Source organism: Pieris rapae, chromosome 21 (assembly GCF_905147795.1).
Source record: "Pieris rapae chromosome 21, ilPieRapa1.1, whole genome shotgun sequence".
Classification (NCBI taxonomy): Eukaryota; Metazoa; Arthropoda; class Insecta; order Lepidoptera; family Pieridae; genus Pieris; species Pieris rapae.
The window spans coordinates 1821917-1849861 of NC_059529.1; the positions used below are offsets into that span (position 1 = coordinate 1821917).

The following is a 27945-nucleotide window of genomic DNA, read 5'->3' on the forward strand; positions in this document are numbered from 1 at the left end:
CATTCGATAACAGATAAAGAAAAATAAAATACCTACTATAAACGTATAATGAAATATTTTAAATCAGTTCCAATTTGTATAATATGTTTCAGAACATAAGAATCTTGCAAATGAAAACAGTTGTATGTAGCCTAGGAGTTTGAAATCCTGCAGTGGAGAGTACGCATGTAGGGTTCCATCCAAAGGAAAGGTGGCGTTCCTTCTCTGCGAGAAACACCGAACAGCTTAACTGTAGATATAATCACTATTCTATAAGAACCTATAATTTTATCATTGTTTCCAGACACCTTTTCTGCTGTTGTAAACAGATCTTGGAATTTTTAATCAAATATATGTACAAAATGTGTAATATGCACCATATATACTTATATTGAATGAGCAATTGATCTATTTATATCTTAAGTATTATTTATGAGGATGCTTTCGAACACGTGTTGTGTTACAACAGATTTTTTGCTTCATGGCATTGCATGTTGTAATGTTATCTTTAGGAAACAGGCATGTATAACATCTATGAGGCACAGAAGACTGATCACTTGTGTACATATCTTGAGGGCTATATGACTGTGGTGGTTGAGTATTATTAACTTATCCAAATTTCAAACAAAATAACATCATAATCATCATAACAAATTCAAAGTTTGAGTACTAAAATACCTATTCAGCTTATTAATAGCACAGAAAGAAACAATAAAAAACTCTTACACATAATTTGACTTTATTTTTGATTCAACAGCGAAGTTCCTATACACAGAATGTTAAACAGAATTCAAAATTACACATACATAGTGCATACTACTGTCAAAGTAGCATAATAATTTAGATAAATACACAGCTATACTTAAAACTTAAAAATAAAGGTCGGTAATCTCGACATTACAATCACAATATAACATTCAACTCTATTGATGCAATTTAATCTCTGGTTTGAATGTACTTGATAAGGTCAATGACACGGCTGGAGTATCCATATTCATTGTCATACCAGCTGATAAGTTTAACGAAGTTGTCATTTAGAGAGATACCGGCAGCAGCGTCAAAGATTGAAGAATGAGAATCACCAACAAAGTCAGTTGATACAACTTGGTCCTCAGTGTAACCAAGAATTCCCTTGAGGGGTCCTTCAGCTGCCTCCTTAACCTTTTGCTTAATGGCATCATAGCTGGCAGGTTTGCCTAGGCGGACAGTCAAATCCACAACAGAGACATTAGGAACTGGAACACGGAACGCCATTCCAGTGAGTTTACCATTAAGTGCAGGGATTACTTTGCCAACAGCCTTAGCTGCGCCAGTAGCAGCAGGAATAATGTTTTGTTGAGCTCCACGACCATCACGCCACAATTTTCCAGAAGGGCCATCAACTGTCTTTTGAGTAGCTGTTGTAGCATGAACTGTGGTCATAAGACCTTCAACAATTTCAAAGTTATCATGGATAACTTTAGCAAGGGGAGCAAGACAGTTAGTTGTGCAGGAAGCATTAGAGATAACTTTAAAGGATGGATCATAGGTTTCATGGTTTACACCTACTACAAACATGGGGGCATCAGCACTAGGAGCAGAGATGATGACCTTCTTGGCTCCACCTTCTATGTGAGCGGATGCCTTATCAATGGTGGTAAACACACCAGTGGATTCAACAACATATTCAGCTCCAGCCTTTCCCCAGGGAATAGCTTTAGGGTCTCTCTCAGAGAAGACAGCAATCTTGTTTCCGTTAACTACTAGGCATCCATCAGCAGCCTCAACTGTGCCCTTAAAACGTCCATGAGTGGAGTCGTACTTGAAAAGGTAGACCATGTAATCCAAACCAATGAAGGGGTCATTGATGGCAACAACCTTGGCTCCCTTTTCCACTGAAGCACGGAGCACCAGACGTCCAATACGTCCAAATCCGTTGATTCCGATTTTCGACATGTTTGCTGAAAACAAAAATCATGTTGATCGTAATGAACACATAATAAAAATAAAATACTAGAAATATGTAAGATGTTTATAACGGCCGCAAAAAGAAAAGCTGAAATTTAATTCATTTGTTAAGATTGACCTAGGTATTGACCCTTTAGTCGAGCTATTTTACAACAATAGCCTACAAATTGAAGACCGGCTTGTAGAGGTCACATTAAGGTCAAACCTTTGTAGTTTAAATCATCGATGTAATTGACTTAATTCTTATTAATAATTAATTAGGTACTCTAAAAGTTTCCCTGACTGAAGAGTTCACTGGATAACAGTTGTATTAACATAATTTTTTGCGTTTTTTCTTTTCTACGGCCTACGTGTAATCATGACGCAAACATCAATAGCGATGAATATATAGTAAAATCTTTAATTCATAATAGATTGTGATATTTAAATAACAAATGTATACAAAAAATTAAAAAAGGGTATAATGTCGACTTACCAAGTTCTTGAAATAATTAGCGAATCACAAGCCGTACGTCCTTTACAAGATGGTGACTTGAAATGTGAAGAAAATAAATGTTCCTATTAGAAATGTCAGATAAAGGGCGGACCAGTGTTACTAATCTGTGAAATAGAAATAAGTATAGAATGTTTGTAAAATCCAAAAAAAGTTAAAAATTAACATTGATTAATTATTATGTATGATATATTCTATTTCAGCGCTATTGTAGAACTTTACCACAATTTTATTATATAAATTTCTTTAGTATTCTGTTGTCTCATGTTATCTTAAAGTAAAGAAAAACTACCGTAATATTGGGTAAGATAAAAAAATAATTAATATTCCCACAGTAAAAATGTATCTGTGAAAAATGCCAACTCGCGTCAAAGAGTAAATTACATACACAAAAAAACGTCTCATAGACAGTTTAATGGCGGGGAATATGAAATTCCAGCTAAAACTTGAAAGTCAAACTACATAATTTCAACATTACTGAAATATACAAACATTTTTAGGAGATTTTATTTTGAACTACTTGAAGATGTTAATATTTACCCCAAGAAATCACAAAATCAATTTATAAATATAGCCTGTGTAAATTTGTTATGGTGATAAAAGTCGGCATAAATGGATTTGGTCGAATTGGAAGAGTTATATTCAGAAAATGTCTTCAAATACCTGATATTAAAGTTAGTTACACTTAGAAATATCTATTAATAATTTACCTACTTATTTCCTATAATATAGCAAACTCTATTTTCCTTAGATATAATTCATACATTTTAGGTTGTTATTATAGGTTACTGCAATCAACGACCCGGCCATTGATATCGAATATATTTGTTATTTAATTAAATTTGATTCTACGCATGGCAAACTAGGAGCAAACATATCATTTACTGAAACTGAGGTTAATATTGACGGTACGTACAATATTTTCTGGCTTTATCGCAATCTTAACCCCATACGTATTATGTTTTCTTCTACGATTTTGTTCCGTAAAATAAAATTAAGAAGGTCAGTGTATTGTATTGTAGCTATAATATTAATGATGTTTTTAGGAACGAAAATTAAAATACTTCACGAGAAATTCCCTGTAAATATTCCTTGGGCAAGCGTCGAGGTTCAGTATGTTATTGAGGCTTCTGGAATGTTCACAAGTGTGGAAAAAGCTTCGGTATTGTTATATATACATACTGAAACTTAACTAGTAGCAACAATATTTATAAATGATATAAATCTAAATACTATATTATAAAGAGGAAAGGTTTGATTTTTTGTTTGTTTGTTTGTTTGTATGAATTGAATAGGCTCCGAAACTACTTGGCAGATTTGAAAAATTATTTCACTGTTGGAAAGCTACATCATTCCTGAGTGACATAGGCTATATTTCATTTTCAAAAAAATAGGCATCCTTACTAAAATTACGATAACGTAATCCAAGGTGTGAAAAAAATATCAAAAAACTACCTTACATCGCGTGCGCTGCGAAAACTATTGATGATAGAACAAAATGATATACTACATTTTTTTAGAACACACCATTATCTACAAAAAATCAGCGGCAGCATATCTCTAACTATTACAGTCATGTCACAATAAGCGTTTTTTTATTGAAAAAAAGAAATTAAAATACCACCGCTACAAAAAGCTCTTTATTTGTACCTTGGTATTAACCCTTATCAAAATAAATGATGTATTATTTAAGACTGCTTCAATATCTTTAAATTACTTTTTGAATTATTCGATTCTGACAATCCATTCAAATACTTAATAAAACGTGCTTTTCATCAGCATTGCACCCGTGCGAAGCCGGGGCGAATCACTAGTCATATATAAATTAAATTAAAGAATTAATTATTTAGTTTTATAGATGTAACATCTTAAGGGTGGGATCAAACGTAGCTGTTACCCTGGCCTTGTTATGTCCTTCAATACTTATCTTTAGAATTTGTTTGTGGTTTTACCCGCGGTCAATAATAATAGATTAGATCGGTAATAGAGACGGAATAAATTCTTCCTACCCACCTATTCTGCTCCTGAATTTTTGAGCCGAAAACATAATCAACCAATGACAGCTACGAAGGTCATGCATAAAGGGGCGGCAAAACAAGTTTAATTATGAAATAAAATGAACGATAATATATTGAAAGCCAAGGGTCAAATTGTGATAACTCTTTGTCATTGCCCAGCCCCCAAGATATTATTCACTAAATATTATCTAGTTTATTGACTTCTATTTCATATCATATAGAGTAAGGTGTAATAGTTGCAGCTTCTTACAGCATGTTGTTAAATTAATTACTAGGCGATTAAAAACAACTTATCGTAATTTAATGTCAGTTATTCTAATTCTAGCTCTATGGTTTATGGTTTATGGACTAAGGTCCGTCTGACATCTATGGTCCTCTAAGATTGGCGCTAGTTTCTACATGATTCCGTATTTTTCCTTAATAGTCTTTAGTTTCGTGAGTCGGATTATAATTGTAAATTTAGTCTTTTAATATTTTTTGGCATTCAAAAGTAACTGACAAAACTGTCTGTCATTAGCATCTAGTCCAATCATAGATAGGCTATCGTTCCGTTAGACCAATCATGCGACATCGTTAGGTCTTTTACATACTAACAAAAAATTAACTTTATAATAATACACTAAATGCTAATATCACTGTCCTTGATATTAGCTTTAGCATATGTAGCCGGGCAGCGTATTCCACAACTAAAATTATGATGAAAATGCATAAACTATGAAGGTGAGGGTATATCGTTATAAGGGCCGGAGCATTTGAAGTCATTTTTTAAGATAAAAGGTACTTTTGAGATTAAAAACAATTGAGTATAGAAATTGAATGTCGGGAACCTAGACCGAGCTGCCGGTGGAATTTGTGTCTTAATTCTTTGACCAAATATTAAGCGTAAAATCGTGTGTAGAATTTCTGCATACTCTTCTGCTAATTATTTTCTTCTAGGGTCACTTAAGCACTGGAGTCAAGCGCGTCGTAGTGACTGCACCAAGTCTTGATGTTCCTATGCTCATAGTAGGAGTAAACGAACACATGATTAGTATCGGTAAGTTATACTTAAATTACACATTGACATCAATTTATTCGCTAGTACCTAAATTTTATTTCCTTTGTAAAATATTCAGTCTAATAGGTCTGATCGTCTATATTAGTATACCTACGTCTGAGTGGAAACGTTATTATCTAACGGATTTCTAAATAACTCTTCCATGAGTTTTGAGGTTTATGTTATCGTAAAAACTTTTCAAACAAATATGTGTGACGGACGATTCCTCTTTAGTTTCATACTTTGTCAAACTAGATATGTATACCTACTCGATTTCGTAAAGAAAATATTATTTTTAACTGCTTACAATATAAGTTCATAAAAATATTTACATAATGATATCGAAGTGTTTTAAATGTAACCTTTTGGTATCTTTTGTTTCACGAAGTGTAATTACAACAATAAATTTAAGTGATAATCAATCGCAGTATGAAATGACATACATAGATGCATCATAACTGGACTAGTTAAGATTTTTATGTCCCGTTTATTTCACGATTCAGAAGAGAATATACATAAATATTTCTTGTATTAAAAGTGTTGTTGGGCTTCAGCCTGCGACTGTGATCCCTGAGGTCGTACGTTCGATCCTCGGCTTTGCACCAATGGACTATTTTATTCAATGGAAATAACATTTTCCAACCTACACCTAATGTTGATGGTGACAGGATTTTGAGAAATGTAATTAATTAATTAATTACATTTTGTTTAGAGGACAAAGTTTTGTCATGCGCGTCGAGTACCCTGTATTGTTTGGCACCAATAGTCAAGATTTTAGAAGACAAATTCGGTGTAACGGAAGGCTTTGTAACAAGTATACATGCTATGACACCTTCGTTGAAACCCCTTGATAGCCTTTGTTTAAAAGGAAGAGTAAGTCTTTAGATTTGAAATTAGTTTAGTTTAGGGAGCGTTGAAGTAATACGTAAAGCATTTTTTTTGATTTGGGGTAAAACTTTACGATGCGGTGCGGGGATTGAATTATGCGTTAATGTTAATATTATTTTCGACTTTCCGATAATTTACACCACATAAATGGCAACTTTTAGGTTTAATGAATCACTAGGTGGTATCGAAACGTTTTACTATTGGGTACAGAAAAACGTTATGGCGCGTTACATGCAGTCAAGAAACTCCAAAAATTGCGTGACGAGACTTGAACGCTCCCTTAGTTATATATATTACTTAGTTATATATAGTAATTATTCTAAGAGATATCTTTTATTATTTCTTAAAAGCATACAAATTTGACTTTGTATTCTATCATTTTTAATGTCAAATTATACGATAATAAATTTATAAAAGTATTTTTTACGCACCAAAAAGTTTAATCCCCAAGTTTGTAATACATAGAACTCCCAAGTTACTAAAAGCAAACATTTTTTCAGTATGATTTGCGTTCCCTTGACAGTCTAATTTTACTCATCCCTACTCATAAAACTGAAGTAACTCCTTTGGAATTCCTTACCGCATGACATCAGACGAGCTCAGACTATAAATTTATTTAAGAACCATCTTTTTGAGCATTTCTTTTCTGCCTCGTAATTATTTATTTATATATTAAGCCTTATGAACCCTAAGACTGACTTAACTTGACATTATTATGATTATTGTTTTTGTAGATTCTACGTTTTGTTTTTTTTTACAATTTCAGCATTGGCGGGACCATAGAAGTATTCATCAAAATATAATTCCCGCCGCCACCGGTGCATGTAAAGCACTCCATAAAATAATACCACAGATTAAAGATAAATTGTCTGGTCTTGCTTTTCGGGTCCCTATTGTTAATGTCTCAGTTCTGGATATGTCAATAAGGTAAGCAAACTGCAATGTTATCATTGTGATTCCCGGATTTAGGCAGGAAGTTACCTGATTTTTTTTCTATTTAGATTAAACAAGAGCGCATCAATAGAAGATATTGTGAAATGCATTCATCAATACAGGCATACTAGTATGCAAGATATAATAACGATATCAAACGAGGAGGCTGTATCGTCGGATTTTTTTGGTGAAAATCATTCCTGTATAGTTGATGTTAACTCCAGCTCCCAACTATCGTCAAATTTCTTAAAACTGGTTTGTTGGTATGAAAACGAGTACTCGTACGCATGTCGTGTTGTAGATACAATATTATTCTCGGAAAGACAATTCCAGCACGTTTTCATACCCATTAATATCGAATCTATATCAAGCGGCACTAAAACGGACAGATGCAAAAGTATCTTCATTCCTAACAATTATAGTTTTCAAATAAACCCTGATATGATATCGAGTGCATCGCAAGACACTGGCTTTAAAATGAAGTTATTTCCGAAAACATTAAATACCAATACACTAGGTTACCGTTATATACCCAAGCCTCAGACAACTTTAAGACGTGTTGTAAATAAAACGAATGAAGTATTAAAAAGTAACAAAACAGATGATGAAACTCACTCTCAAAATGATATTGGCCCGCTTTTTCAAAGCTGCCTACATTTGGGACCCGCTTGTGTAGCAAATAGAGAATTAAGAAATCATGAACAGCTCGAAAAGGTGAAGAAAGAGTTCTCCAAAGTTGTAAATATGACAGAAGATTTGTTAAAAAAATCAAGCCACGTTAACAACCAGATAAATAAAAGTACCAAAACTATTCCAGAAATCGAACCTGTTACATTAGATTTGGATGAGAAAAATTCAGTAAACCATCATATTAGTGATATAAAACAAGAAGCAATAGTTGAAGTTATTAATGAACCTGAAACGAATGAAACTCCTGTAAACATTACGACTGAAAATAAAGAAGTTTATAATATGTCTACGTCTGATACAACAATAAATATTACAGAAAATTCTGCAATTAATCAGATTAGTAACGTCATTGAAGATACAACAGATAATAAAATAAGCAACTGTGGTACACTTCTGGAATATGTCAAATCTGAAGCAAATTCACTTCCAAGCATTTCTGAAGTAGGAATGTCCGAAAATCATATTCCACATATTAATCTTCTAAAGATTGACAATAACACTGGAAAATTGGGACAAGAGGATATCATTTGCAATATAGTACAAGTCTCTAATAATGACAGTACAATAACGGAGAGTATTATAAAGGATACAATTACAACACAAATTACAGATGTGCAAGTAACAGAACAATGTGAACCACCTCAAACATCAGAAGCCAATTTAGGTCTTGGACATAAAAATGTTGATCCAATTGGGGAAGAAATCGTTTTTCCTGAAAAAATACACTGTGAAAATGATGAAAGCGTATCAACAAACGTATGTAAACAAAATAAAAATGATAAAAAATATGACCAAGTAAAAACAGAACGACTCGTCATTAATAACGTACCATCAAATCCGATGATGGAAAGAATTTTACATAAAATAAATAGAATGGATGTGACCACAGCAGGGACATCAAGATGCGTCAGCCCCTGTTTATCGATTAGCAATGTCAGACTGCGGAAGAAACAAGATATATACGACAAACTGGATAGCGCTTCCGGATCAGATTCAGAGACATCCTTCGAGGAAAAGAAATCCCAAGTAATAAACATAACAGATTTAACTAATTCCATCGAAGACATTTCTCGTTTAGATAAAATATGCCGCATCATTGAAATATCAGACGAACTATCAGATAAATTGTTTTCAGCGTTGAACACCGAAACACTGAATAAAAACAAAACTTGGTCGTTCAAAGACCTGTGTGAACGTATCAAATTGGATGATTTTTGTAATAAATTGTTTACTCCATAAATTGTTTTGTGAAATAAAACTAAATTTAATCATGCATTTTATTTATGTACAAAAGTTAAAAATATCACATCTCATTTACTTAAACTATCAGGTACTTGAGTATTTTCTTACCCATTATTGTGGTATAAGGAATTCTTTAGAAGCTTATAGTTAAGTTGTACAATGGTTTTAGAAAATATGGCGTTGTCTAGATCTATAAAGTCTGCAATAACGACATTAACAGATGAGCCGTTAGTTTTAGGCGGTCCTGGAGTAAACTCAGTCAGCTTTGGGTATATCTCGTTTTTAACGGGCTTAGCACATTTCTCGCGTAACGTTGATAGCCATCTGAAAGTTAATTTTATCAATAGTTAAAATTAAATTTTAGTATTATTATATCTATCCGAATGGCGAAAGCAAAGGCATGCCTATTATTCGTTTCTGGAGAAATAATAATTGTTTAGATTATAGACAGAAGGCTTATAACCTGTGCTTTAATATCAATAAAATAGGCGCTTTAAAATAATAAACAAGGCAACAGAATGGTTTTATAAATTGTAAAATTAAGTAGTCTTACAATTTATGATAAAATTTTACTATTGAAAATTACGATTTCAGTATAAAGCCAAGACAATCAACTCATTGACATTAAATAAATTAATTCGTAATATTGCAGTGAGTACCGGCTATTGCGAAAAAAAAATTAATAAGAAGGTATTTCCGAGAATAAGTCATGATAATGATAATTTTCTATTACTTCATTTGTTTTAAAAAATAACATTTTATAAGATGCGCGATGTAGGCCTTTGTGTACATTTTTTACACAGTTTCAATTTCAAAAAATTCGGCCATCTAAATGCCGTTTAGATAAGGAGTTTAATAACAAACATGCAAACAGACATAAATATATATATTTTTAAATAATTGAAAACTTCCCTAAACTTTCACCAATATTTTAAAATCAAAATAAGCCAAATCTGTCCAGCCATTCCCGAGTTTCAGGCTGACGGACGCACATCAATTCCTTTATATGTATATGGTATGGTTAAAAGCAGTATTAAGAATAACCATAGCGCAAAGTCATGAGCATACACACGTTCATGTACTATATTTTCAGTGTTATTGTTTGTTATATATATAATTTATATTAACTGTATGATAACTAAATACCTAAATAAATATATAAAAACTCACCGAAACAAAATAAAAGCTGGTGTCGGTGTCAAAACAGCCTGATGCACAAAACCTATGCCCGGGTGTCGTTTTACGTTTTGCAGAAATTGCAATAACGCACTTATACTATCTTGCTGTGGCCAAGGGGATGGTAACATATTGGATTGCCAGAATTCCCCAGTCGATTGCACTGAGGGATTACGATACACAATAACCACCTGAAACAAAAATGTGGAGCATGACGTACAGACTGGAGCGGTAACGCAACATTGGTTCTGTACATGAAGAACAAACAATGAAAACGTTGAGGTATTTGCTACCGCGACTAATAAATGGTCGACCCAATCAGACATAAATGTAAATAAAAAAACTACTTTTATATGCATTTGTCGCGCTCCTAAACAATACTGTTAAGGTTAATACAACCCACAGCGATTGTCTAATGTGATTATATTATATTACTAGCAGACTCGGCCAGGCGTTGCTGTGGCTAAGGTTTTTGATGTGAAACATCTATAGCCGCACGTAAAACCGATTTCTGGCGTGGCGACGCATGCCGTGGCGACGCATCGCCACGCTATATGATATACAGTCTAAATGCAGTAGTGAATTTCACATTAAAAATATTTAATGAATATAATGTTTATTCAACAAATAGTCATCGTTATCTGGAAAAAAATCGTAATATTTTATTTTATCATTATAACATATTTATTTCCTATCACAGTCTGTTCTTTTCTGCATATTACTTTTAAAAATAATGATGTTTCACATCTGCCAGGCTTCCCGAGACGGCTCACATTCTTTTTTTGTTATATTATGAATATAGTAAACTATTCAAGGCAAACGATAGGAGAACTTATGTGAAAGTTAGGACACAACGCCATCTGTTAGAATTGTATCAAATAATAAACAAATATTTGCAATAAAATAATATTGCGGGTATAAATTGAGATGTAAGCTATTAATAGTAGTAAGTAATTGATTTCGGTTCGGTAGTTTAGAAGTCCATCGCAGATGAACAACGTGACACGTGATTGATATTAAAGATTTTATAAAATAAAGAATAAAAAAAATATAGATAGAAACTTTTCATTAACAAGTAATTACTGTCTTAAAACCACCGCTTTTGTTGGCTTCAAGATGTTGAGTTCTTGGGTAATGTAATTTATCAAGTATAAACGATAAATGCTAGGGTTGTCTGGAAGAGATCGCTTGTTAGCGATAAGGCATCCCGTTGCATCCCTTGTAATTTTTATGTATTGTGTTATTTGTTTCTTTCTAGCAACGAAGTGTGAATGAATGAATGAATGACAAGTTTGACTAAATGTTTGTATTATATTCGTATTTAAATTTCAAATACTTTTCTAGATATTAATTCTTATGCAATTTGCTTACAGCAAAAAAAGGACTTAACTGAATGTCTAATGGCAAAAAATAAATAAAAAGGCAAATGCAATATCGTATATTCTCCATGCTGCAGTTTCAGCCAAGTTCTTGAAAGGAAATATTGATTCCCATATTGCATGTCAAATTGTTGGTCAGCTATATCAGTATCTGTTAGTATGTTATTTGCTGACAATGTCTATAGGTGAAAGAATTTTATGAAGAAGTTTTATAAAATTAATTAAATTATACTAAAAAAAAATAAAGTACCTGCTGTCCTAATCTCTGAAGTGAATTCAAGGTAATGCTTTGAAGGTTTTGTATTCTTGGTACAAGTTTTGGTCCAAACATATTCAATATATACCTTATAAGCTTTTGATGGTCATCCGCAGTAAATCCATAAAAATGTTGCAAATCCAAAATCACAACCTGATAACACAAAAATATCAATGAGTTCAAAATTCTAACTAATACATAAATACCAAATAAATTAAAGCAAGCATTGACTGCAGTCTTTGACTCTCCTCCCTGAGGTCATAGGTTGGATCCTCGGCTGTACACCAATTACTTACTACTGTGTCATTCTATGTGCACATTTAACATTCGCTCGTACAGTAAAGGAAAATATTGGAGGAAACCGACTTGCCTTAGACCTTTATGCAAAAATTTTTGGTGTGCATCTGGCCCAGGAGGCTACTTGCCAATAAGATAAACAAATGACTATGAAACAGATACAAAAATCTCAGACCCGGAACTCAAAAAGGTTGTTGCACCACAGATTTATTTTATTTTTTAATGCAATTAGATATCTTGTATGTCTTAAAATAAACATTTATTTTTAATTTAAAACTGTCCACTATGGTTTATTGTGCTTTGGTGCAAGTCAAGAGCTGACTTTATTGTTAATTCTGGTTATTGAAAACTGGGAAAGAATATCTTGTTTTGAAGTTAACTCCTAAATGTTTAATTTGGCCTTTCCAAATGCAGAAACTAAATCTTACATACTTTTTTTTTTTTTTTTTTTATGGATAAAGATTGCCAACGCTCGGCACACTGATACATTGGTAAAAACAAACACAAAATACAATTTTGAATGTGATGAGCAATTAGAGGCAAACATGACATTCATTCATTTTACTTTAAGGAATTTAAAATAAATAAATATTACCATCCATTATCTATGTTTTAACATACCTCTCCAGGGTGGGAATTTATAAAATCCTTAATTTGATGTAAGGGCTCAGTTATTTCTCCTGCATACACTCCATGTGTAAAGTAAAAATGATCAGAACCAGTTTTTGTTGCAAGTCTCAGATCAAAATATCTGAAAATAATTAAATAATCATAAGTTATCTATAAACTGTAAATGTTTGTCAGCAATAAATAATAATTGAAATTCAAAGTTTTATCAATTGAGTGCTTGTAGTGATCAAAAACATACTTAATAAAAATATATAAACAAAGAGATTATACTTATTTTTAGATAATTTTTACTATATAACTATATGTAATTCACTACCTAATGCCCATTAGAAGTTGTTGCAAGGCATCTACGCTTTGAGTTATTGTCCACCTCAATATCGTACCTTTGAACACAGGGTACAGTCTTTTAAGAATTGGTTCTGCATCAGGTGCTAAACCACTTGATCTGGTTATAGCATATGTCATTGAGTCATGGCTTCCTGAAATAATTAAAAAAATTATAACAAATATAAAATGAAAAGTGTATAATAAGGTTTCAATATTAAATACAATGTCTACAAGTAATTAAACTCTTATAACTAAGCCTCAACCATAAATAACATAGATTTTCCAGGACACATTAATCTAATAAATTAATAAAAATTTAAAGTTAAAAGCAAAATAGTTTACCTGGTATGGCAATGTATATAAATGGAGTATTTTTAATTGGTTCTGGTAGTTTTTTCATCCAATTTTCTAAATCTATTGTCTGAGCAAAACTTTGTTCTCCCATTGTGATAACTGAAACTAGTTTTAATAATTATAAGCCTTTTATAATTTATCTTATAAAAAAATTAGGTCAAGTCATGCAATCACCTGTTTGTAGGTAATAAATAAGAAACAAAGTCTTTGTCCAGCACCTACCTCCTAATCACAATGCTTTGTTTTCAAGCTAAATAAATACAGAAGTAAATTGAAGTTACAACTTGAACTTAATTTTCTAATTAAATTAATTTCCTGAATTAAATGAAATTTATACATAACTTTTAAATATATAACTATATGTAAGATTTTAGAAAAAAATTAATAAACTTCTTTTCTGTTGATAGTAACCATAACTTTAGTAGAATTTTGATCTATAGAAGATATGAATGATTTACGATTAGACTCAATGAAAAGCACAGATTACATAGAATGTACTTGACAGTTGACGAGAAATACTAACGAACAATGTTCATTCTTACTTTGTTAGAATAAAGATTTGTGTGAAATTTAAAAAAGACAAATATTATTTACCGTTGGTTTTAAATGCTATTTTATGAAAACCGCAACACATATTGCCATGGCCATTTAAACTTAACAATCTGTGAAGAAATAGGTGTGTTGTCCTACACTAAGGACTTAATTAATAAAAATAATACGCATTTCAAGAAAAAAAAATTTTGTTCTGTTGTTTTCTATGAAAATATGATAATAAATAAAATGTTTAAAATAAGTCCGTGTACTAAATGAAATTGTCCTATTTCTAATTAAAATTGTATGAGAAAAATTGTCAACTTTTTTGTCTTTTTGAACGATATTTGAGTTACAAACTTATTTATATTTACGAAATAAACCAAGGATACGTACTACTATCGTACTTTTACTACATAAAACGTACGCATTTGTTAGAAAAATACTGATGTATGTATTATTTTATAAAAAGAACTCAATTTCTCTAGACTAGTAAATATTAATACAAATACTGCACTCAGCATTTAGGATAAGGAAGATATTGTGCCAGAATTATCAGTGGTCAGTATCGCAAAACTTTTAGAGAAGAATATAAAATAGGCAATAAGTTATTATAATTTAATTTACAACTTTAACAGGCTTTATACTTAGAAAATATTGAACGCGTAAGCATATTTAGAAGCAGGTTCAACAAGTTACCTAAGCATAACTGGAATTTCATTAGTACATATAACGGAAACTTGTCAACCTGCTTAATTTTGACAGGGTTTTATTTTATTTGACAACAATTCCATTTATTAGGCACTTAGAAAAATCTCTAAAAAGGATGAAACAAATTACTTACATAAAAGCCATATTAGCGTAATGTTCATCTTGTTTCTTATCACTTTGTAAATAAAGCACACAAGCTAATTGTTATTTGCACTGGCGGATAGGTATGAATAAATCTGAGATTATGAGATATATGAACGCTACATGCGAATATTGCAAGTAATATTGTGCTATTAAAAATGTTAGAATCCTTTGTTTGAAGCTCGACGGCAATCAACTGATTTAGGTTTTAATTTTCGTATAATCGTATTTGGTGAAAGGTCTGCGATTTTTATTGAATTGTTGGTTTTACTGATTTGGTGCTGATTACATGGCCTTGTGTTAATGGGTTTTTCATTGTATTACTTGCCTTAAAAAACTAAGAAAAACAGTAACAGTTTAAAAGTTTTGTCGCTTATTTCTATACGAGTTGTCTTACTCTATTAGCGGTAAAATATTCGGCGGTAATTTAAGTACTTTGTAATGGTACAGAAACTTTTCAAATCAGTCCTTTAATTGTGTAGTCTTTCCAATGCAAAAAAACAAACACATCATCATCAGGCCTTCCTCCATCCTCCATTTTGAGTCTACATAATATTTAGTGTTGTTGGTGCAAAGGAAAAATGATTGCTAAACTTGCAAATTGTTTTTTTTATTCTCTGTATTCGAATATCCTTTGAGTATTGTTTTGACCATGTGCGCTATATGGATACCACACCTCTATTAACATTAGAATTATTCATTGAGAAGAAAGATCGTCAGAATTAGATAATCTTAAAAATATGTGAGCGCTTTTAATTTTAATGGATACTGTTAGGTCAACAGTTTCAACGTGCGACTTTCATCTCTGGAGTAGACAGAAGAAAAATTTTCAGGATACGCATTCCTCAGACCTAAAAAGTCGACAGCCTGTTAGAAATTATGGATCCTATATAAAAATCTGAGTCCAAGACCTAAATGGTTGTAGCACCATTGGTATTTAGTTTTTAATATGCGCATAACAATTACAATGCGTCAAGGAAAATAACTATTGTGGATCTTCAATTGTGCGTGCGTCACGAACTTAGTAATTATTGAAAACGTTTCCTTATAAAAACAAATTAGTTAGCCTTACGTGGGGTTTAATATGAGTCTCAGAAAATAAATATATAATTTAATATTTATCTAGCGTTTTCTTGGTGGTTCAACAACAATAATTGTACAAACAATATTGGGCGAAAACGCTCACCAATGCGTTAACCCACGCCTTACAGAATAAAGATGGCCTGACGAAGCCACGTTCAAAAAAGAAAGGTGGGACCACAAAAGAGATGGGCTGACGACATAGGACATCCAAATGGAACGTTCAGGAGGAGGTCTTTACCCAAAAGGGGTCGATGGGGTCCATACTGCAACAAAGAAACGCAAATAATAATAACTAACGTAGACTAAGAGTGTAATACAACTCACATCCATTTGATATGTATATATTAAAAGTATGGCACTAAAGTAGCTTTATTATTATTAATAATAATACATTTATTATTATGATTAGAGCAGTGTTGGCCTAGTGGCTTCAGCGTGCGGCTCTCATACCTGTGGTCGTAGGTTCGATCCCGACCCAATGGACTTTTTTTCTATGCGCATTTTCTTCAACATTCGCTCGAACGGAGAAGGAAAACATCGTGAGGAAACCGACATGTAAGTATTAGACCCAAAAAGTCGATAACGTGTGTCAGGCTTAGGAGGCTGATCACCTACTTGCTTACTTTGGCAACCTTTTATCAATAAAAAAAGGGTCGATGATATTTTAACTTAACTCACTGGAATGGCAGCCCTCCACCTGGACTAGCGCACATCCCCTCTCATCTCATTTCAGTCCTTGACAACTTATAGAACATAGGGCTATAGGTTCACATAGCCTTTTTTGTTACAAACTATTTTTAGATAGAAATAGAAATGAATAAAACAGTGTTGAGTTAGACAAAATGAAGCGGACCGCTTTAATTCAAAGGACAAACAGGGACGATACAAATAATACAGATTACGGTGACAAATGACAATCTGTATAATCATAGACTATGTAGGTAATGTTAAGTGGTTACGTTCAGTTTAACATATATAATAAATCAGTCAGTGTTTGCATGTAGGAATTAAACTTAAAAAATAATTATATCCTTTCATTTCCTACACTGGTCTCCAAATTAGGACAATCCTGAGAATCGAACCGTTCCTAGATACAAAATTTTACTGCGTTCGAATTCGTCAAATGTATCGTCGAAGCTGAAATATCTGACTCCAAAGTATTTTATCGTATGCCTGACACGTTACAAATGTGCTTTTTGACCAAACATTTGTTTGTAATTTACAATTATTATCTTTAAAATAATAGTTAGTTATTAAATATATATAATAGTTAGTTAATTAATTACCTAGAATAATTCGTATTCATTGAATCCCTGCAAAAAGTACCTATGAAAAATATACACTAAAAGAAAAGCAATTGAAGTTAAATTAGTTTTCAATATTGCGTATAATAGCTTCGTTATTCATAATATCTGTCAAAGATAGCTTGAAACAACAAGGCCGCGTTGCTATCATAAGTTTCCTTAATGTACTGGTTTTGCAATGCTAATAAATATATCTTTAACGTTAGTTATGTAACATAACATTAGTTAAATTGCATCTATATTTAAGTAAATAATTCTAAGTGTAAACAAACATCGCATCGTAATTTAACATTCTTGTTTCCGATAATGTCCAATGACATAAGTGTTACTTAGATTTACAAACTCTTCTTTTTTTAATTTGACTTAAGTTAGTTTTTTGTTAATCCAGCATCGCCATCTCACTACCCCTAATGTTATCTTAGTTATAAGCTCATGTTTTACACAATTAAAGCCAGTTGTTACCCAGCTTCAAGAACAAAGTGTTTCATTTAAGCTAAATCCGAACATATCCATACAAAAACCGCCACACGATTTGGACATCTTTCTTATTATAGTTCCGTAAATATACGATTATGTTCGTCAAATAATAAATAAAAATGCAATTATAAGGCATGCATTTGATTGGATATGGTGTCTGTCTTTTTAATTACTACACTATTTAACGACAATTTTAATTGAAATTTGAGTGGCGTAAATCTTAAGCCATGCTAGTCTATCTATAGACTATATATGATATCGTTAGTGCAAAGACAAAAATATATAGTTATATACCACCTTTGATGTCAAAATAAAAATTAATTCAGTTTGAATGTTCCTCTGTTATGTAAAACGCTGCAAAGAGAAATGATTTCAATTTTTTTTAAAGATAATGGTAGTATATACAGATTTTGTAATAACAATTCGAATGGGTGTCTAACACAAACCTCTGTGGCCCCATTCTGTTATACCTACTCTATAAAAGTTTGATATGAAAATTACAATTTTATACGGTTAGAATAACTTTATTTCTCATATGAATTAAAAAATTCGCTTACTGAGAAAAACATTACAATACTAAATAATTATTACTAGAACGCACAGAAGGTACCTATACAAAAATTCACAAAACAAATACAGTAACAAAAATGCAGGTACACACAATATATAATGCACAACAAACTCGAAACGGTCAACCAAGCAAAAACATAGGTTTAGGTTTAGGTTTATTTACATAAAAAGTATGTAAATATTAGATCAATAAAACCTACCCTTTATATCATTCTAATAAATAAAGGCAGACTATATTTTTATAATAAGATGTCCTTCGTCCTTTGTTGTGACGGGGACTGGCCATCGACCTGAAAGGGATCCGCATGTCGCATTGTTTGTTTATTTACGAAGCTGGTAAAATGTATAGTTACGCGAGAATAACAAGGATGGAGCTACAAATGTAACACTAACATGAAGTTGTCAGAGAATCAATATTCCCAACCAATCGTATCTAATCGTTGTGCGTTTGCTCCGTTGCCCGTTCACACTTCACGGTTCATCAGGCGGCAAACAACACATTTCATTCATATTTCATTCAATGCTTCGTGTACATTACAACTCGCGGCTCGCAGATCGTGCCTTCCCACATTTTGCTTTCGCTAAGCCACAAGTGCACTACGTCATTTAATTGTGCGCATCTTAACAAAACGAAGTCTAGCAAACAAAATAAGCGAGACGTATTATTAAATTGTAGATCTCAGTAAATCTTAGCTAACGATCGTTAATTATTTTTTACAATGAGCAAAATACGCTCCGGTGTGAAGTAAACTGCGTGTGAACTGTGGTGACTGGTGGTCTCAAATTTGCGAATCGTCATTTCATAGCATTGGTGTTGTCGACGGCACAAAACTGTATAATTACTGTGTTATAAAACCTGTGAGATGTTGGGGAAGAATATTAATTGATAAATTGGACTTTTACGACTTATTGGACTTATTGCGAATGTGTATTGAAACGTTTATCGCTATCCACGGGCGCACTGCTATGCGCCACGATTTGGTCCACTTTATAAGGCATACATCTTCAGATCACTATTGCGAAGGAGCCCTTTAGTTGCTGGAACTGGTAAGAAATTCCTACCGCATTTATATAAAGATAACAATTATACCTACCGAGTCCTAAATAAATACGCAAGCTGCCACTAAATGGGTAGTAAGTTAACACCAAGTCAGTAACAACTCCAGTTATTTCCACATATACCTTTAATGCATAGTATTGCAATTTGCCTACTAGCCTAATATACATGATCATGATACATGATCCATCGAGTACAGTGGAAAATAACGTGAACACTACACATCCATTGAATACAACACGACATTTCCATTTCGCATTATCTAACTTCATCCAAAAGTCAATCGAGTCAAATTATTTCAGAATAAAATTACAAAATATTAATTAAACGTGTTCCTAAATGTTATGATTGTGCCAGTTGCAACCGGTTTTGAACACGAGGCCACCACAAAACCAATGATGGATAGAAAGCGACTTCACGCTGCTTACAAGCGCTTGACTCTGGGGTTATCATATTTAGTCTCGGAATACAGACAATTTGAAACAATGACATTGTAATAAATTATAATACCTATTATTAAACGCAGTCTATTCAAGAAGGTTCTACAATAAAACGGAACAATTGCAAAATGTTATAATAGAACACCAATCGAGCAAAAGTAAAATATTATGACCTGATAAATTAATAATAAGTTTACGTAATAATATTATCGTGGCGTTTAGATTAGGTAGACTTATAAAGAAATAAACAGAGAAAAACTTGTATTATTTTCTTTACCCAAACCTACAATTCAGCTATTTTTTTGCGTGTACAATTTCGTGAGCTTAATGGGGGTTTGTCATGAATACGTTTCTATTTATATCTGTTATGTATATATTATGTACATAACTGAGTATATATCAGGAAAACAACTGCATATTACACCAATATCCATGCATATTTACTTGCCTCGTTTATACATTTGCATTCGTATTTATATCGGCGTTGTTTACCAAAGAGAGAGAGAGACCACTCATGAATTATAGATAACACGGCAATTGTGATGTAAAATGAACTTAGTTGTTTTTACATTACGTCTTTATATAACATTACCATGAGTAGTGACATCGTTGTCAGTACACATATAGGACAAATTATTGAAATTATTATAATGTAATCAGTAAAAACCATAAACTAGTGAATGATATATACAGATAATGACAGTTGAAAAAAGAGGTGTGTTTTAACAATATCGTTCTACACACCCCTTTTAGGGTAACTATTGTTTCTGGGCTTTGTTTAATAAATGACGTAAAACAGATAACTATATTAATATTGGCAAGGAAAATTAAGTCCAATTCTCAGAAGTTGCTCGGCATCCTCAATTTCACCTAACATCGAAATACTATTATTACGTTTATTATATTTTACTGGGGATACGCCGTCGATTTCATAGACATGCTAGTCTCATGAGCTAATATTAATAGCCCACATGGACACGTCCATTGGTTCAGGGTTAGTCGCCTAGCCACTGTAACACACCTCAATAACATTTTAAGAGCCGAAAAATATAGTTCAATATTTTTGCCGTCCTATAATTTGTCCGTCATCTGTTATTTGGCTGACATTTTTCCCTGCAGGTGCGGTAATTTCGATGACCGCAATATTTTTCTTCGAAATCATTACGAGTTTATACTTTCTTCAACTTATATTTTGATGTATTTTACTTCGTTACATATGCGTTGTTGTAAGCCGGCTTTTTTTTTTCTTCCTTTTTTTTTTGATATCCGAGGTGGAAATGCTTTTGCGCATCACTCAAAAGTTAGTATATGGGACACGACCCACACCATACTCTCTGCTATTCAAAGACTGGGTGAACAATACCCACTATTACCATCTGGAGAAATTTCTACAAAGCCGTGTTACAGAAGCTCCGCGGTCGCTGTCGCATTCTACCGGGAAAAACGGAATGTTGAATTAGTAGCAACTTGTTATTTCAATCCTCGGCCTAGAACGTATTAATAAATACATTTAAAACCAACACATTCTCCTTTCTATAGTTATAAATCGTGCCCTCCATGTACGGTTTAAGCTCTCGCCCGGTACGGCACAACCCTACCAAAGGCTGAGAACAAACTTTAATTAAATTAAAACACTCGAACCGGGAATTGAACCCAGTACCCCTCACCATAGCAGACACAATATGCAAATACCGCTAAGCTATAAGGCTCTTGGCTTTGCTAGGCCCAAAGGCCTCAAGAAATTAAAGATCAATACAGTTTCATCATTTAAATACTACTTTTTAAAATGATAATTTTATAGAATATTTGTTTTTCTATTTTAAATCGATTGTTTCAGGTCGCTGTTCATGGCGTTACTCAGTATCAGAGGCGACTGGTATTTGTTTTTTTGGATTATATACTGCAAAATCTACTCGGCCATTATAAGGCTGGTTAGCAATCACTGCCACGGCGGTGATAAGGCTCGATCCGTGATAAGCGCCGGCGGCCATTCGCCAGGAGGCCTCCACAGAGTGCGCACGCGTCGCAGGAAATATCGTGTGAAGCACACAGTTGCACTAGTGAGGAGACCTTCCTTGAGAAAAGTTGTGATGGCACCAGGAGCGAGTCCAGTTGAGGCAATGATGGAGGACAAGGAGAAAACACTGCACTGTGCTCTTGCGAATGGTGAGTGTTTTTTTGTTTGTTAAGTGACAGGTTTACATATAAATTTACGTTTTTACTTTGGCTGTGAAATATCGATTGTATTTTAAAATATAGCTATCACAAAATAATTATTTATAGTGATACTTCCGCGGGTTTTGGACCGCCTTGGCGCGGAGGTCATTGTCAATGAAATGAAATCGATTTCATTACCAGCATATTGACTTACACAACGATAGACCGTAGTCATAGATTTTTCAAAATGTTTTTCCACCGGTTTCTGTTCGGCGCCAGCAGGTACAGTGGACGATGAGGCTTTTACTTGATGGTCCATCTAGCTGGTAATCGGCCACATGTTCTTCTGCTTTCAGTCTTACCAAACACGAGCTATTCCAAGTTCTCGCCTCTGCGTACTGTATGGCCGAAATATGATAAAATTCGTTGGCTTGTATTGGCCATAGAACCTCTTCATTTTAAATATTGGGTGCCTATGTTCTCAATCATCGTACTATTTTTTTCGGCTTGTTTTATGACTATGCTTTGCCGTTCGTTTAATTTTAATTTTGCGAAATATAAAATTAAACTCCGAGTACAGCATAGACCTTGATGTCCGTACCGACCGATTGAATGTTTCTTAAAAACCTGGCGACGCATTCGTGAGCCCTGTGCCATAGTCCATGGGCGGTTCTACAAAAATAAGTAGGCTAGTATTTATACATAGTTCCGATGAAAACTTTAAGCATGCATATATTTCCTGTCACATATGTCAACACATTGGCTTTGTACCAGAACGTGTCTAGAGAAATTTTTTTCAACGTGAAATAGAACCAAAAGAAATTGGAGCTGAAAAAATATTTCAATGTTGAGTTAAATTTTTTACTCAATTTTTTGTGCTTGGATATTGACCTCACAGTTATATTATAGAACTTGGAGAAATAGTAATTTTAAATGGAATACACATGTATACAGTATTGCTTTTCACATTAAAAGAGCAAATTTTAAAAAGACTTTTTTAAGAACATTTTTGTCTTTTTTGAGAAATAAAGTCTTTAAACCTTAGTGTAATGCTTCAGTTTGGATCTTCTGTTAACTCATGGTGAACGTGAAAGACTAGTACGTACAGAAATAGTAGCAAAGCCAAAATAGTATAATTAATAACATATAAAATATTAAATAAAATCCACCTGAAATTTAATCATGGCCAGATATAGCAAAAAACAATGTAATACAACCTCTACTGGGGCGTAAATCGACAAATGAAACGGACGATTGTCGTACGAGCTTACAACGAGCAACTTACTATTTTTTGTCGTTTGTAGAAATTATCTAGACGCAGTTATATGAGTAATGGCTACGTAATCTGTATGGCAGATAGCCAGACGTGGCCAGAGGTCTTAGGAAATCTGTTACACGCGGAAAATTCGTGATATTACTGCGGGACTTTAATTTTCCCTTATTATCGTTTGATAGAAATAACGATTATAATACAATATTTTCTACTGATGTGATACTTTTTGACATTTAACACCTTTGTCTTCAGTCACCGTGACCACTCACGCTGTAAAGCACGCGAAACGTTGGTTAAATTTAAATTATGTTTAAATAATTATAAGTTTACAATAATACATAACTTTAATCCGTAAAAAAGTGTTTTCTTTAAATGTGTAAAAGTTATGTTAATAAAAGACAATACTAATAACGATTATTATAAATTATGTATTGTATTAGTATAGTGTTTATAAAGCATCTAATAAAAAGACTTGGATAAAAGATGAAAAGTTAATGTTTCAATTCTTAAAAGCTGGCGTAATGTATAACCAATATAAAAAGTTTTTTTTTATTCAAGAATATTATATGATAATTAATAATAATAGTAATCATAAAAGCGTCATAAAATCATATAGCGTGGATTTGTTGTATTCTTTTTCTTGTTCTCCAATGTATCCTATATCCTAGTGACCTTTACCACCGGTGATCGGAACCCATTCACGGGTTAAACCTCCTTCAGCTTTTTCCAAATATCTCTTTCCATGGTCTTTCTTTCTCCATTCGTTTCCAGCTTCTATCTCTTCAAACCACATTTTCTTTGGGGCGGCCTCTTCTTTTTCCCTGTGGTCCTTTCCATATACTTCTTCGTCTTGACAGTCCACATGCAGACAAATGATTTATTGAAGTTATTCTTCTTTTCGCGTGATGGAGAAAAACGATGAGAGTGAATTTTTACGATGCGCGCCAACACCTAAATTCGACATCGTTAAGTTATCTCTAGGTGGCATGAAAATCGATAACTATGTTCAAGTTGTACATTCTAGTCAGTATTTTTATTTTTAGAACACGTGTTTCGTAACACTACAATTTAACAGTATGAATAAATAAGTATTGTTTTGGTGTTTTTAAATCAATTTCATGTATGACGGTGATAGTATTTACTAATAATTTATTTATTTAAATGAAATCTTTTTGATTAATTTTAATATTTATCAATAATCTCAACTGCATTTTAGCAGATTCCATACGCCAATTTTTTTTATATGTACCTAGTCCTCTATTGTTCTCAAGTAAAAAAAAGCCTAAAGGAAGGAAAACAAATTGTTATTATGTATTTTGCCACATAATGCAACGTTGTGGTTTTATGTGCGTGAATGAATTTACGCTACGTAATAGAAACGTAAAAAAATTTGGGCCTACTGTCCTTATTAGTATGCCACGTAGAGCCTTTTCAATCATTTCCGTTTGTTTTTGTTTGTGCACTTTAACATACTTTTACTTCGAGCAATTCAAATAATCAACAAAATTTTTGTTGAGGTAGACTATTTGTTTGTATACTGGCTGAGTTCACAAGAGTTGCTTGTTATAGATAGTAATAAGATTTAGGCATATAAGTATAATTTTTTAATGTTTTTTTATGTAGGATAATTGGTGTGGGTATTATTTTGGCGTTCTATCGATTAAGTAGTAACTGTTACGATAGAATAATGAGGTGGAATAAATAAGTAAATAATAAACTCTAAAATACATCATTTTTCAAAATTAATGGCTGCTGTCTGTGAACACGGTAAACTGAAAAACTCAAAACGTGTTGAACAATTGATAGATAGTTAATTCCTGAGGAATCAAATCAATCAATCAAATAAAAAATCATTTATTCTTATATATAACATATGGTATAGGTAACTAATGTACACTTATGAACGTCAAAAAAGAAAAATTGTATATTAAATGCTTCTAATTTTAGGTTTTGATATGAAATATAGTTTACATGAATTGATTGATAAAATTATTATTGTGAAAGAGTTTCAAAATAATCTTGCCAATATTGAAATCCATGCAGCTGCGGGTGAAAGGTAGAACACAATTTTATGTTAATGGTTTATCACATCTTCTGGTACCGCATTGTTGCTAAAGATTAGCTGTTCACCATTTGAATGCCCTGGTATGTCACGCTAGTCTAAAAAGCTTCTCTGTGGATTTGATGTAACTCTCGTATATTCCGAAAACCGCGAACTCTTGAACCCCCAGCCCGACTCTTGCCTTGAATTTTCCCATCATTATAAGCTGTACCAAGTAGTATCAATGATGACACAAAATGTATCCGAGATATTCGACCTTAAATATAAACCCATCTTAAGGTTTTTTTTATCATTAATTTATTGCAAGAAGGACTAATTGATTCTAATATTAGCTTAAGTGACAATATCACGAGGCCGGAATTGAGTTTGATGAACGATTTCATCAACAAGGCGCAAACTGACATAACGAAACAAGAATTATGATCTTGTGACGTCGGACCACGCCCACAGCAAACCTGATAGTGTGAATTGTCTCGAGATAGGTGGCTCAAATAAGATAATAAACAAATGTTATTTGAGAATGATTTTAATTGGAATTTTCGTAGAAAAATCTTATTTGTATAAATAATAATAATAATAATAATAATTTATTTATTTTTCTCCCTTAAACATTAACAATAATAATTAATAATACAGTGACAGTATTGGGAGACTGGTTTCCAAACTAGGTAAGATACCTGTGATATGGATAACCAGATTCTCAACATTTAAATACAACAATTTATTACATTATGTACACTTTTCGAGAGCGATTCAAATTCAATTCAATTCTAAATCATTTATTTATTTAGGTCACTCAATGTACACTTATGAACGTCAATAAAGTAATACATGTTATATGCTAAATGCTTCAAATTAAACATTGACTAATGTAGTTAAAATAATTCTGTGGCGCAACAATCTTTTTAGGTCTGGCACTCAGATTTTTCTATCTGTTTCGTAATCGTTTGCTTCGCTATGTATTATTATTAACTTATAATTATTTTACATAATTTTAAATTTTTTCGCCATTTTTGACGTTTCGCGTGTTCCACAACGTGCGTAGTCTCGGTGACTGAAGACAAAGGGTGTTGAATATCAAAAAGGAGAAAAAGTAGCAACTGCAGAAAAAGTTATATTATATGTATTTATTTCCAGAGTTGATATCGACTAAAAGATGAAGTCGATATCCGGGGTTTTTTTAAACTCTTTTTATAAACTCCGGGGTTTGGTGTTAGGTATATACATATACATAGCTTTAATCCGTTAAAAAGGGTTTTTTTTATAGAACAGAGGGCAAACGGGCAGGAGGCTGACCTGATGTTAAGTGATACCGCCGCCCATGGACACTCAATGCCAGAGGGCTCGCGAGTACGTTCCCGGCCTTTTAAGAATTGGTACGCTTTTTTCTTGAGGGACGCTAAGTCGGAAATACTTCAGTGGGCAGCTGGTTCCACAAAGTGGTGGTGCGCGGCAAATACTGCCCAGAAAAACGCGCAGTTGTGGAACGGTGGACGTGGAGGTGATACGGGTGGAATTTAGTAATCCGTCTCGAAAAAAATTTGTAAAACAATTTGTTTTCTTTAAATGTGTAAATGTTATGTTAATAAAAGAATACTAACTGCAATTATCTTGGTGTTATAGATTTCGTGGGACCACCCACCTCGATTGTTTTTGTCATTTAAATGTCAAAACCATTTGCACTATCTACATAAACATTTTAACAAAAACAAGTTTATTGTTCTGTCCTCTGAATTTTTATCGTTATCGATGTTCGTGTTATCGCTTCTGATGAAACAACTGAGTTTCTAAAATTAATTATTATCGTCTTAAAGGGATTTAATTTTGCGATTGATTGATACCGCAATATAATTGATAAATTTATAAATATCCTGTTGGCTAATCATGGATGACATAAACGTGATGGACTTTGATTTTGTTTTTAATAGCAAGTAGGTGATCAGACTTCTGTGCCTGAGTCTAAGGCAAGTTGGTATCCTTACGATACTACATATAGAAGGTTTGACATTAGGATTTGTATCTCGTTTTGCTGTCTCCTATAGCATAAGTTGTTCCAAAAGTACTGAGTTTCATACTTCGTCATTATCGAACAATTTTTGGATAAGGCATAGCAAGGTATAACTACCACATAACGGAGTTTATAACAAGACTAGCCACGGATCAGTTATAAAATCTATATGAAAATATTTTAATAAGCTTTATTTTATTTTGCAAATACGCCTATTTAATTTGATACTTTGTCTTAGGGCCTGTTTCACAATGTCCGGATAAGTTCCAAATAAGCTATTTATTACTTATTGGTAGGATAAATAGTATTTTTGCGTTTCACGACTGTCAGATACCTAGCGCTATACGTCATGAAATTCGAAGTATCTTATTTGGAACTTTTATCTTTCGAATAATTTATGTGTTGCATAGCTATTTGGCACTTTATCCATACATTGTGAAACAGGCCCTTAGTATTGCAATTCTGTGAGAAATATGGAAAATTTTA

The 27945-nt window shown here is 32.8% G+C and overlaps 4 protein-coding genes across 8 annotated transcripts in view; 2 read left to right on the forward strand and 2 right to left on the reverse strand.

The window, feature by feature from the left end:
* Positions 1 to 696: 696 nt before the first annotated feature.
* Positions 697 to 2526, reverse strand: LOC110997728 (glyceraldehyde-3-phosphate dehydrogenase 2). Its single transcript, XM_022266015.2, has 2 exons — positions 2402 to 2526; positions 697 to 1919 (listed from the first exon to the last, which is right to left on the reverse strand). Exon 2 carries the CDS (start codon positions 1912 to 1914, stop codon positions 916 to 918), a length of 999 nt encoding a protein of 332 aa, XP_022121707.1. The 5' UTR covers positions 1915 to 1919; positions 2402 to 2526; the 3' UTR covers positions 697 to 915.
* A 464-nt stretch (positions 2527 to 2990) lies between these two features.
* LOC110997721 (glyceraldehyde-3-phosphate dehydrogenase) lies at positions 2991 to 7242 on the forward strand. Its single transcript, XM_045632826.1, has 5 exons — positions 2991 to 3093; positions 3204 to 3327; positions 3466 to 3581; positions 5374 to 5473; positions 7128 to 7242. Exons 1-5 carry the CDS (start codon positions 3010 to 3012, stop codon positions 7142 to 7144), a joined length of 441 nt encoding a protein of 146 aa, XP_045488782.1. The 5' UTR covers positions 2991 to 3009; the 3' UTR covers positions 7145 to 7242.
* Positions 7243 to 9247: 2005 nt separating this feature from the next.
* On the reverse strand, positions 9248 to 15683 carry LOC110997715 (PI-PLC X domain-containing protein 3). 5 transcript variants are annotated; one of them, XM_022265999.2, is made up of 7 exons: positions 15021 to 15683; positions 13634 to 13750; positions 13281 to 13443; positions 12956 to 13085; positions 12032 to 12190; positions 10397 to 10593; positions 9248 to 9550 (listed from the first exon to the last, which is right to left on the reverse strand). In XM_022265999.2, the coding sequence occupies exons 1-7, from the start codon at positions 15046 to 15048 to the stop codon at positions 9331 to 9333; spliced, it is 1014 nt and encodes a 337-aa protein (XP_022121691.2). In that variant the 5' UTR covers positions 15049 to 15683; the 3' UTR covers positions 9248 to 9330. The 5 variants fall into 5 exon arrangements, with proteins under 5 accessions (XP_022121691.2, XP_022121695.2, XP_022121693.2 ...); XM_022266003.2 differs by lacking the exon at positions 15021 to 15683 and adding an exon at positions 13868 to 14069 and having other exon boundaries at positions 13634 to 13744; XM_022266001.2 differs by lacking the exon at positions 15021 to 15683 and adding an exon at positions 13868 to 14069.
* A 3297-nt stretch (positions 15684 to 18980) lies between these two features.
* The window catches only part of LOC110997702 (6-phosphofructo-2-kinase/fructose-2,6-bisphosphatase), a 28785-nt gene continuing 19820 nt past the window's right edge, over positions 18981 to 27945 (forward strand). Inside the window, exons 1-2 of the mRNA XM_022265971.2 lie at positions 18981 to 19509; positions 21797 to 22125. Of these exons, the coding sequence (XP_022121663.2) occupies positions 21807 to 22125 (319 nt within the window). The 5' untranslated portion in view covers positions 18981 to 19509; positions 21797 to 21806. The remainder of the gene's footprint in view (positions 19510 to 21796; positions 22126 to 27945) is intronic.

What these genes read in the sequence shown, in the direction of transcription:
- LOC110997728 (XM_022266015.2), bottom strand. Translation starts at nt 1,914, where the DNA reads ATGTCGAAAATCGGAATCAACGGATTTGGACGTATTGGACGTCTGGTG.
- LOC110997721 (XM_045632826.1), top strand. Translation starts at nt 3,010, where the DNA reads ATGGTGATAAAAGTCGGCATAAATGGATTTGGTCGAATTGGAAGAGTT. An exon ending in TTCAAATACCTGATATTAAA is followed by an intron (nt 3,094 to 3,203) that starts GTTAGTTACACT and finishes TTGTTATTATAG; the next exon opens with GTTACTGCAATCAACGACCC. An exon ending in CAAGTGTGGAAAAAGCTTCG is followed by an intron (nt 3,582 to 5,373) that starts GTATTGTTATAT and finishes ATTTTCTTCTAG; the next exon opens with GGTCACTTAAGCACTGGAGT.
- LOC110997715 (XM_022265999.2), bottom strand. Translation starts at nt 15,048, where the DNA reads ATGAACATTACGCTAATATGGCTTTTAT. An exon ending in TACGCTAATATGGCTTTTAT is followed by an intron (nt 13,751 to 15,020) that starts GTAAGTAATTTG and finishes TATTAAAACTAG; the next exon opens with TTTCAGTTATCACAATGGGA. An exon ending in TAAATTCCCACCCTGGAGAG is followed by an intron (nt 12,191 to 12,955) that starts GTATGTTAAAAC and finishes TTGTGTTATCAG; the next exon opens with GTTGTGATTTTGGATTTGCA.